The sequence below is a fragment of the Epinephelus fuscoguttatus genome, linkage group LG8, assembly GCF_011397635.1.
Source record: "Epinephelus fuscoguttatus linkage group LG8, E.fuscoguttatus.final_Chr_v1".
Classification (NCBI taxonomy): Eukaryota; Metazoa; Chordata; class Actinopteri; order Perciformes; family Serranidae; genus Epinephelus; species Epinephelus fuscoguttatus.
In genome coordinates, this window is record NC_064759.1 from 25,142,061 (window position 1) to 25,154,296 (window position 12,236).

The 12,236-nt window shown below is 42.0% G+C and overlaps 1 protein-coding gene across 2 annotated transcripts; it reads left to right on the plus strand.

Annotated features, from left to right (window-relative positions):
* Window positions 1–220: 220 nt before the first annotated feature.
* LOC125893741 (glucocorticoid modulatory element-binding protein 1-like) lies at window positions 221–9,822 on the plus strand. Of its 2 annotated transcripts, none has more exons than XM_049584624.1 (10): window positions 221–656; window positions 1,853–1,995; window positions 2,345–2,403; window positions 3,273–3,391; window positions 3,525–3,628; window positions 4,161–4,345; window positions 4,751–4,903; window positions 8,261–8,398; window positions 8,646–8,762; window positions 8,845–9,822. In XM_049584624.1, the coding sequence occupies exons 2-10, from the start codon at window positions 1,871–1,873 to the stop codon at window positions 9,375–9,377; spliced, it is 1,533 nt and encodes a 510-aa protein (XP_049440581.1). In that variant the 5' UTR covers window positions 221–656; window positions 1,853–1,870; the 3' UTR covers window positions 9,378–9,822. The 2 variants fall into 2 exon arrangements, with proteins under 2 accessions (XP_049440581.1, XP_049440580.1); XM_049584623.1 differs by having other exon boundaries at window positions 222–656; window positions 3,270–3,391.
* The last annotated feature ends 2,414 nt before the right edge of the window (window positions 9,823–12,236 follow it).

Sequence of the window (12,236 nt, forward strand, 5' to 3'; positions counted from 1 at the left end):
GCGGTAATACTAATGATTTACTGCCGTCTGGTTATATGGCAGCACTGAACCAGGAGCGCAGATTGCTTTGTTCTTCTTCAGAGGCTACTTTACTGAGTCAAACGGTTATAATGCTGCGTTCAAACACCTTTTATAGTTAAAACCAACAGAAGTATCTTGTCTGTGACACACCTTCATCACTTTAATTAAACAAGTGCAAACGCCGCCACCTGCTGGTGAAACGCAGGCAACAACAAAAACACAGCACGCAAGTGTTTTGTGTATCATTTATTGTATGACAAACACAATTAGGCCACACAAGTGGCACCCGAAACACCGCGGCGTTGTTGACACACAAACGCACCACTAGAGAGAACGTCTGTTAAAAACACGTCCATGACTTCCTTTAGGATAAAAACACATTAGTGAAGGTTTCAGTCTTGCAGCATATGAGGCACTATGGCTCTGAGGTAACTCTAACCAAGCCGTGCCTCGCACATAAGAGCAGTTTGACCGATTTACACATCGCGTGCGAACTAACCGCTTCTCGTGACAGCGGGACAGATGCTTCTCAGGCAAATGCTGCCTTCACTGCAGGAAGTGTAACGAAGCAGCACGGCGCATGCTCTCGTGCCTCTCTGACAAGCGGAGGATGAACTATCCGCTGCTGTAAAACGGTGAGTAAAACTATTACAGTGATCTTTAAAGTAGCAGGTTGTGTGATTTTAGAGTTTTAGGGGTAGACCCGGTGGGTTTTTCTGCACCCTCTGTGGGACAGGAGCGCGCCGTCGCACCGTTGTTGTCCGGGGTGTGCGTGCTGCCGCACCGACAGACGTCAGTTTGAGTGGGTGAAGGAGGGTGAGAAAGGCACGCAACTGTCCGTGTAGGAGTTAGTTATCCAACAGGGGCGACTTAATACAGTGTGGAATATGTTGATAAGTGTAATGTAGTCTGCTGTTCACTGCATTGAAGGTTGCTTTGTTTCTTTACTATGGAATTAACCTCACAGACAGTTTGTTCATGTCTCCTTTATTCCTCTCTGTGCTGTTGTTATTGTCGCCAAGTGAATGTAACGCCTCAGCTGCTGCTTGTGGAGGACCGAAAGAATATTTTGGACAGCAGAGAATAAACGCAGCAACAATTTATTATTTGATATTCTGTAATCATTTAGGCTAAGGATATCATATTTCTTTTCCTCCATTTTCTAATGCTCATAAACAGTAGTTCAGTGGACACTTTAATGACATTTGACCCATCTAAATTTAGTTTATGACATCTATATTTCCAGTAATTAAGGATCTTATCCTTCATAATGTAAGTGTAACCTTTTTAGAAACTGTACAGGATTAGCTCCATACTTGACATCATGACTGCAGTCACAAAAAATAGCTGACTCTGGAGAGTGATGTCAAGTGGGATTTAACAATTTGCTAATAATTTCAACAGGTCTTTTATTGGTAACATACTTGTGACTAAATAAAAGGCCCAAATGCCACAAGGTTGGACAAACAAACAAAGTGCTGATATGATTTAATTTGAGAATTTTACTCCAATATATATGTTCACTGCTGCACCATTTTTACACTTCTGACCTCACACCCCAGGTTGTAGTCAAACCTATAAGCTTTTGTCCCATCATCAAGGACATTCATGTACATCCTCAACGGCACTATAAGCACCAAGGCCTGCCAGTGCAAGGATTATGTCATTTTAAGCCCAGTATGGATTCATTTCCATGACAGTTGCATGCCAGAAAAGACAGTTGGGGGGGGAGGCTTTCATTGACTTTTGTGTGCATTAAATGGCATCACTGCATGCATGTGTGTGTGTGATCTGGATGCTAACATGCGTGCTTGGCCTTCCCTGCGTGCAGCTCTGTGGGGAGGGGGTGATGGCGGGTGCTGAGGTCACCGTGTCTTCAGGGGATCTCATGACGGTGAAGGAGGAGGAAGGGGAGTCCAGTGGCAACAACCATAAGACTCAAGTTATCCTGCACCTGCAGCCCATCCTGCACGGGTAACGTGGCTTATATCGTGAAAGGGCCAAGTGATGTTTTGCATTTGCTGTGAGACACAATAGAAAGGCTAATGTAAATGTATAAACAGATTTTTATCATATTTTTTCTTTAGTAAATTTTATAGCATAATTCTACATCACTGCTACTGATTCCAGGCTTAAGTCAAAGAATACATTATACTGAGAATGTTAAAAGCACTTAATATTCTTAAAGCACTTAAAGTAAGAGCACTTAAATTTTTTTTTAAAAAAGGGTAAATATATAAAAGCTATGCTGTTAAATTCAGAACCCTCAGCTTGCATGAAATGATTATTCTGTTAAATGTGTGAGTTCTGTCGCCCTCTGCAGGATAAACGACGACATTGCTGACACTGGCACGACAGTCTTGGCCATAGAGACACATCATGGTACGTAACACAGAGACGTTTCCCTTCACTAGAATGGGAATAGATGAGATTTTATTTATATCAATGCCATTATCTGATCTGCTTATTGGTCCGATTCATTATTGATTGCCTTATTGATTCCTGATCAATTTACTGTGTGGGAAAAAAAATAGGCCAACACAGGTTTTCAGCATCAACACAGCTGTTTGAGTCTGACTACAGTGAAGATGAAATGAGAGATTATTTGTACAGCATTCATTTTCATTTAGATTTTTTCAGTCAAAGGAAAAATCTGTTTTAATGTTGTTATTACATAGAATATTTACTCCTGGCTTAGTTTGGAAGCTGTGGCACTCATGTAGAGTGGGATTTCTTAGGAATTTAAAAAATATGTTTCAGTATGTTGCTGGTATTTCCACCCTGACTTGAAACTGTTATTTAACAGATGTTACAAGCAGCACTGTTGTCATCTTTATTTGTGAAATGAAGCCACGCTTTGGATCGTTTCTTCATCTCGCCGTGACTTGTTCTTGTGCAGGTTTACAGCAGTCTAGACACATGAGCTTGACGTCATTGTTTTGCATTGCGTAACTGTTAGAAAAACATGCCAGCATCAATAAAAGGAATTGATATGCTTGGTGGCATATGATTCCAGTGGATCAAACAATTTGAAACCTGTCCTCAATTCCCATCCCGACCCCTCGCCCCTTACATTGAACTACAACAGGAGGGTATTCCTGTGAACATTATGCATTAAGCAATCCTACTTTGCTGTTACAGTATACTAAGTTATACTTTGATTAATGAATGCATTGCTCTGCTGTTGAGTGTATAATACAGTTCCACACATTTGCAAGTGTTTTTCTTTTTTGGCTTGTGATTGATAGAAGATAGTAAAGCAGAAGGAGAGGAGATCGAGTACGGCTACCCCATCACCTGTGGAGACAGCCGAGCAGTTCTACTCTTTAAGAAGTTTGTGTGCCCTGGGATCAACGTCAGATGTGTCAAAGTAAGTTGACTTAGTTAAACCTTCCTCGCACATTTTCCTCACATCTTGTCTGCCATATCTGCCTCATACCGCTCTCCACATACTTATGATAGCTACCATGAGCATACATTTGTGCTGTCTTCCTCTCTTACAGTTTAATGACCAGCTCATCAGTCCCAAGCAGTTTGTCCACCTGGCAGGGAAAGCCACTCTTAAGGACTGGAAACGGGCCATCAGACTGGGAGGGGTAATGCTCAGGTAGACTTGTGGGAAACAAAAAGAAAAAACCACTACGTCTCTTACTGTCCTCTTCCTCATAGCTGCTGACTGATGCTAACTGTTAATCTGCATGACCTTTAATTACTTTGTTGCACTGGGGTTAAAGTGTCAGACAAACACCTCAATCAAATGAAGTCAACAGCATATCTCATGCGTATAATTTGCACTTGCGTGGAGTCTGTCTGCGCTGGGGTTTGCCAGTACATTCCAGAGGTAGTTGGTAAGCAGCATTTTTATGATAGCAGGATCAAATAACACGCAGGCAAGCTGCTGAGTGAAACTTCTCACCCCTTTATCGTGTTTGCACTTGTTCTTGGTGTTACTGTGAGTCAATATACCAACTCAATAGGCAATATCTGCTCTTTTCATCTCTATTCCCCCAGAGGTCAGGCCGATGGGCTTTGTGTCAAACGAACCTCTGGAAAGCCACCGAGACTGTTCAACAAATTCAATCCACACTTTTCTCAGATACTCCGTAGTGTTCTTTTAACTCGCCTCTCCCCCCTCGCAGGAAAATGATGGACTCCGGCCAGATAGATTTCTACCAGCATGACACGGTGTGCAGCAACACCTGCCGCAGCACTAAATTTGATGTGCTGATCAACAGCACGCGGCTTCCTCCGGGGACCTCAGTGCAGCCGAGCCCATCATGTCTGGCTCTTGACCTTGTTGGAGGACAGGTGCCTCCCCTGACAGGTAGATTTTAGTTGGCATTTACAGTTTAATGTTTTTTTTCTCCCACATATGCCTCAGCTGCTGTTTTTTTATAACATGATTGAGATGATGCAGACAGAAACCTTCAGAGCCACCTGGATATGATTTCTCTGCCATGGTGAAACATGAATAGTAATTTCTGACACATGCTTTTGGAGCTCAAGGACAATAAGGAATTAGGGAATGAGCATTAAGAGCAGTTAGATACCGTTTAATCAGCGCACCAGTTTCCTTACTGAGCAACCACTGAACAGAAAAATGTAATAATCTCAGAAAAAAACAATTGGATTTCCTTGGCAGTCTTCCCTCTGCCTACTCATGGTTGCTGGTAATATGATATGTTTATGCACTCTATTTACAGTATATCCCTTTTTGTGGTTATTTCAGGGGAGGCTGTACATGATGCAGCAGAGGTAGAGGAGCCTGTGGAGGAGAAGTTCAGTGCAGCAGCAGATTGGAGCCCTGGTGCGGCCCGCGATGTGAATCCCACCACAGCAAACGGACATGCTGCGAAGAGAAAGAGGGCTGACACACCTCCTGGTAAATATAATAAAAGGATATATGAGTGCTTGTTAAACAAACTGAACAGGGTGAGGAGGAGTGGGTGTGCAGGAGAAGACTCAGAGATGGGTGGGCTGACAGGACAAATATTGATTGTTAAAGCTAAATCCATGAACATATGTTTTGACATTTCACAAAACAAGAAGATAAGAGCGCTGTTTATACTTCAGCCTTATTTAGCATCCACTGGGTCATTAAGTGATACAAATAATTATCATCTAACTGCATTATTTCTGCACAATTATTAGTAGCTGCTTTGAACCGGCAACAGAGGGCTACATGCATTTACTGATGGACCTGCACTTGCACGCTATCCTCCGACACCGCAAGAAACTCACCTGCAGCTTTTATAGGAGCTGCCACATGGCTATAAGTTCAGTTTAAATGGCGTGTAATCCAGTGGTATACTGTTAAAGTTCTGTGTTGGCACAAGGAAGTCATGTGTCTCCCCGCCACACGTCTCTCAAGTGATATGCTATGACCTCCACTTTGAACTCATGGAAGATGCATTTGCTTCTGGTATTAACCACTTTGTCAGCTGGATCAAGGGCAACATCCTGGAGGTAAATTTGGAAAGTTTATAAGATGCCTTTTTATTATTGGAGGAGACACAGGCTCAGCTCACTGACCTTCAGTCCTCCAGAGGCCACGCTTTCGTGAGCCATGTCCTTTACACTGTCCTTTAAATGAGGCGGATGTTAATTTGCACCAGTGTGTCCTGGTGGATGAAAATGTTAACTGATGAGGAAAAGAAATGCAACGTTCAGACACAAATTATACCCGTCTTTGCATGAATAATAAATAACAAAACAGCAGACAAACAATGACAACTGTGCATATTAAAGAAATACTTCACCCACAAAATGACCATTTGTATATTAATTAGTCACACCGTGTTACCTTGAATTCGTTAATAAAACTTTGTTTTTCTGGCATGCCTCCACAGTGAACAAAGAGTCCAAAAATGGCGGACATGCTTCATTATAATAACCGCAAAATTATATCCAAACAGCTGTTTACAAACTTTCACACAACTTGTGCAGTATAAGTCTTATGCTCAGTACTTCCCAAATACATGCATTTTCACCTGAACCTTACTATGTAAAACACTTCTGCATAAACAGTCTCACACGGCTCAGCAACTCAGTGCTTCTGCATTTGCACTGCTCATATGCGAAAGTGTTTTAAATGGTAAGGTTTTAGTGAAAAAGCATGTGTTTGGGAAGTACTGAGAGCACGACTGGATATATGACACTTGGATTATACTGTACAAGTAAAACAGATGTTTTAATACAACATATCGTCATACAATGATTTGACGGATAGCCTACAAATTAGCGCCCCAGGAGTGACGTTTTGCATCTAACGTAGGCTGAGCCCAGCCAGCCTTAGAGGTGGGGTAATGAGCTCGTTAGAGGTATTCCAGGTACGTCCCAGGTAGGAGGCCCCGGGGTAGATCCTTACATCATGGAGGGATTACATATCTCATCTGTTCTGGGAACACCTTGGGGTCTGCCAGGAGGAGTTGAAAAACGTTGCTGGGTACAGGGTCGTCTGGGGTGCTTTGCTTGGCCTGCTGCCCCGAGACCCAGCCCCGCATAAGCAGATGAAAATGGACGGATGTACTTAATGTAGATTAGGTTACATAGGTTAGGTTTAGGATAATAAAATGACTGTGGTTAGGTTTAGGAAAAGGAACATGACGCCAAATCTTAGAATAACTCCAAGTTCACTTAATCACCTGTCTCCTGGAGAAAGTCCTGTGTTTTGTGACACATCCACATCACAGCCTGCCTCCTTATGGGGACCACTTCCTTCTTTACTGCCGTCAGTGCAGCGGCCGCATGATTGCAGCCTTCCTTAATACATGGGTTACACACAAGTTACTGGCCCATGATTATGTAGGATATATACAGATTTTGATGCATTACTTGTTGTAGGAATACATACAAACAGTACTCAAGAACAGCCTTTTTGATGTACTGTAGTTTATGCCGTTGTTAAAGGTGGTCCCCCTTTTCTTCAATTCATTAAGAATGGTCATCGTGGAGGCATGTGAGAAAAGTTTTCTTAACATTAACATAACACAGGCTGAATGATGTACAAATGTTAAAAAGGTGAAATATTCCTTTAACGTCAGTTCTCCTGCAGTCCGTGAGTCCCTTGTGTCTCGCCTGCTGCAGCCACTGCTGCCTGACACCTCTGATACATCGAGCCAATGAACCTCTGAATCTGCACTTGTGGGATGTTCTGCCATTCCTGCAGACTGACCTTAAAAAGTTGCTGACCACTAGCAGGCAGCGAGTCACATCCCTTTATATTACCATCGACGGCATCTGACATTTTTAAGTGCGGCTTTTTCTTGCGGGGGCCTAAGCTGTGATTTAAGGGCTTTTAAAGGTGACCTGATTAGGCATTGTTCCAGCTGGACCACAGTTGGTAAAATAGCCTCAAGTAATCTTTTGTGTGAATGGCAAATTGCAGTGCCTCGCTGCACAAGCGCTATTGCTTGTCACAGGGCTTAAAACAAATTGACAACTCTCAGGGAACGCACTCAACCTATAACTATGCTCCTCTATCTCCCCTGAACTGTTTCTTTTCATTAGTGTACATTCCCGACATGGAGGAATACATGAATGTAGCTTCAGATAGCTGTAAATGGGATTTGGAATATTTTCCATTGGTATATTGCATTTATCTTAACAGACATTTTTAAGCGAACGTGAAAGTGGGCGCATTTCTTGCAAGATAAGATATCAAGCACCTCTGACATTTTGTCACTCTAATGTACTCAACTTCTATTTGGCTCAGTTTTGTACAGATCCCAAGTTATTTTTCAGTCTCCCTCCAATCTGCCCTGTCCTTCCTCTCCTCTTCCTAGCCCATTTTCCTGCTCTTTTCTTCCTACCTCTATCATCCATTTAACATCCCCTCTCCAAGTGCTGCACCTCTCCCATTTCCTCTATCTCGTTATATCTTTTTTCATTGTTTCTCCAACCCTGACACTTCTTCCTATGTTTCCCCGCCGCGATTTATTACTCTCTTTCAAACCTCTAACTCACCTCAAATCTCACTTCCAGACATTTCCCTGCCTCCATACTCCATCTCATTTATCCCACATTCCTTATTTCATTTGCTTCGCCTTTTCTTCCCACTGAGCCCAATCTCTTTTACTGTCCAATTCCACAGCTCTTATAGGAATGCATATATTCTCACAAAACACCTCCATGCCACCACTTTCTCTGTGGTACTTTGTCATTTTAAATGAAAAGACAAACACACTCACAAAGTTCCCCACAAATCATAATAATGTCCAACCTAATTGACCTTCTCTAGATGGAGTATTGAGCCTGTGGAAGGGTGTGGCAGACTCGGGGCTGATGGGCGAGGTCCTGTCCAGTCTCCAGACTGAGTTATTAGCCACTCTGAAAGGAGTGGAGGTTCGCAGTGAGAAGGCCAGCCTGCAGGAGACAGGTGAGTTCCCACGCTGCGACCCGACTTGCCACTTGACTGTGAAAGGAAATGTTGTGAAATGTCAGTCAAGTTAAAAAGAAAATTGTAATCAAATTTTTAGAATGATTTTTAATAAAGGCTCCACCAGCCAAATCTGGGTTGAGAAAGAAATTCATGGTTATTGATTTTTTTAAAAAGTGGTTTAGAAGTGATGTGAGCACAATCGTGTTATTCATTCGGCTGACTTTTGATGATTTTGTTTTGTCAGATGCCGTCATACTTAATTCCCTGTGTAAGATGTTTGGCCTTTTAGACTCAGTGAAGCAAGCTCTGGACCTGAAGCGCAGCCAGGGTGAAGAAAACAAAATCCATAACAATTTTTATGGTAAGAAAGCTGAAGGCAACATGTGGTACATACAGTGATATTTCCACGGTCTGTAATAACAAATATTCTGTTTTTTTCTTAGTGCTGGATGAGAGTTTGGAGGAGCGAAGGAAGCGGGGTTGTGATAAAAGCACCTCTTACAAAATTCAATCCTTGAAACACCTACGACCTCACCGTCACAACAACAGCCAAACCCACAACATGCTGTCCCCTGTCAAAACAAGCCCAGTGATCCAGCCTCTCTCCATCACCAGTTTATCTATCGCACCTTACGCTCAGCTCACCATCAACCCTCAGCTCTTCACCCATTTCTCTACCTCTGCTGGCCAGCGCCACCACGCCGGAGCTGGCAGGATGGACAGGGATGCCCATAATACCACGCTGGAGAGGGAGCGTGAGCTTGGTGAGAATCAAGAGAAACTTCGCAGGCTGGGACAGGCGGGTGTGGAGGGAGAGGACACCTCAGGGATTCACAAAGAGCCTGGACAGAGGACTGTTAAGTTTCAAGGAGACCCTCACCTTAGAAGTGAGGATGTAGACGAGACGGAGAGCTTGCAAGGTATTGAAAAGGTGGTTACAGGAAGAAAGGCGTCAAAGAAACATAAAAGTATGTGAGGGAGAGAGAGACGATCTCAAAGGGAAGCTGGGCTAAAATAGGGATTGTGCCTGAAACCTGAAGACTAAACTTACTTTGTCAAACTGTATTTTTCCTCCCTTTGTATGCTCGTGTATATACTGTGGTTACATCAGTCGGAGTTTCTGCAGCAGTGTTACAAGTACAGATTGGTTCTGGCATTGAGGCTGTCAGTGACACTTTCTGGACTTATTGGTTAAATCATTGGTAGGTAGATTTACTTTTAATAATCAATTAATCATTTGAGTCGTTATCTAAGCAATAATCCCCCAAATTCACTGGTCCCAGCTCCTCAGATTGAAATGATGCTGCTTTTCTTAGTCTTTGGGTTTTGGTCGGACTGAATTCGCAATATTTTACAATATTAATTAATCACTTTGGGCTCTGGGAAATTGCAATGGGCTTTTTTTTTTTTTTTTTTTTTTTACTATTTTCCGATATTTTATAGACTAGAAGTGATAAATCAGCAATAAATAATTTAACTGATTATAAAATAATGGTTAGTTGCAGACCTAAAATCCAGACTGCTCTCTTGTCTATTGAACATAGCACTAAAAAACAGTATTCTGTGTCAGTATTTCTAAATTTAGTAAAGATACAGTTCTTAAGATGCCTCTCAGATGTGTGTAAATATAATGTTTGGTTCTATTTATGATCTTCGGTGATAACATTTTCCCCCATCTAAAAGTAGTTTGAATCTTTTGGCGGTCTTTGTGACAATTTTTCCTTCTACTTTTGTAATTAATTTCTTATAACTATTTGTAATGGAACATTTTGTGATTTGCACTTGTGTGTTGAATTTTATATAATTTCGATTTTGTGAAATATGTCTCACTCAGGCTTGTATTTAGGCCCTTGTTATAATGCCTAAGATCTATGCACCGGACACTAACTGTCCTTCTGACAGTAAGAATTATATATAATATAAGTACTGTGACTGTTGATGTGCTGTCGCTTTATGCAGGATTTTACTAACATGTGCTGCAAATACATCATCTGGTTAATTTACTTTCCCCCCTCTTTTTTATCATAGAAAAAGCACAACAGAAGAAATATGTGATGAGAGTAGGACACTAATGTCTCAATTCCCTTGTAAAAATGATGAGCACATTTAAATAAAAACCTTTGTTTGATATTTTAACAGAGGACGCTTGTGTTTAAGAGCTAACCTTGCCATTTATATGAACTGTAAAATGCTGGTGTTGACTGTCTTTATGACAGTACAGACAGGAAGAGTGCTCACCGCCGGAGGCCAATATATTAGACATACAAACCAATTAGTTTTGTTTATTCTTCCTCTGACTCACATATTGATGTTAATCTAACAGGTTTTATTTGTCCTCTCATCTTTCTCACTGGCAGCCCACCTCTGATATGAATACCTGTTACTTTAGTTTCATTCATAAAAGCAGAAGTTATAATTCAACAATAAAATCACACTGGGGAGGAAACCGCCGCCCTGTGGTTTCACCTTAAAAGCAGCTCAGACTCGTGGTCACACAACAATCTGCGATGTCAAACAATAATTTTCTATTTGACAGATGATTAAAAATGACTTTTGTGATATCGCTGTTTGGTGTGTGGCCAGTAGGACTTCAAAGCTTTACCTCACAGATGGTAGTGCAGCAGCTGCCCTGTGATTCGCTGCTTGTTGTCTTTTGAAGCACCGTGCCGCATGCAAAGGCCGTGTGGTAGACAGTGACGGTTTGATAGCCAGCCTTTGGCAACTTCCCTCTGAACTAATAACATGTTATTATAAATTCATGCACAACACTGCCTGTGCAGATGCAGTTGTTTGTGAGGGGTCATGAGTGGCAGCTGAGGAAATACTCGATGGAAGGACTTTCATCGTAGTGCAGCTGTCAGCATCATGCTGATGCCTGTCCTGTTGTTGGACTTGAACAGTGTTTTACTGTTGGGTTTACTGCAAATTAAACGATCATACAGTTGAACAGATTTAGGCCAAAATACTCTCTAGTTTAAATAAATTGCTACTCTGTGCTTTGAATACTAGCAAGCAAAATGGCTGCCATGCATCAAGCAGGTGTAATTACAGGTGTTAGCTTGACATATGCTGCGCTCCTTTGGTTAAATTAAGCAATTTGCTGAGCAATCCATCGTTCATCTGTCATTTGGAGCTAACAACGTTAGAGACTGAGATGTGCACTCATGTTGGAAGCCTTAGATGCGTCTGTTGGTCCCCTGTAATTAAATCCACAGCTTTTAATGTTCGCACACGACAACAAAATGAGTGATGAATAGCCCCCATAATGGCATCTTGATCCAACTGGGATTCCTGGATCCGCAGCTAAACGTGTCAGCCTGGCCACGCTTTTAACACCAGCTTGGTTCATGCAGCATCAGCACTTGTGCAACCATTTCAAAGGTGGATCCCAGAGCCTGTGTAATGTTGTAATGATATACAAGAGGACACCTTGCAGCATCTGACTAGTGTCCAACAACTCATAATCTAATAGGCAACATGTTATATAGGACTATGACGCGCCAGAGGAATATTTGTACATGTCAAAGTCACAGTGGGTTGCTGTGTGAGTAAGTTTACACAACGCTATGTAAAACCCAGGAGTGATTTCTGTCAGGTGTTCTCCAATAAACATGGCCAGCTGTGGGTGGAGAGGAAAAAAAATGTTAAGCTCATCAAATGCAAATTCAATGCACACAACATGACAGACTATCTAATTTATGGAGAAATATGCTTTGCACCTGTCACAGGGAGGTGTGAAGGCAGTGCTTACCTGTCTGTCCTGTGTGAATATATGGCTAACCTCAGCTGTAAAACAGCAGTTAATATGACAAAAACAGTCTTTATTTCAGTAAAG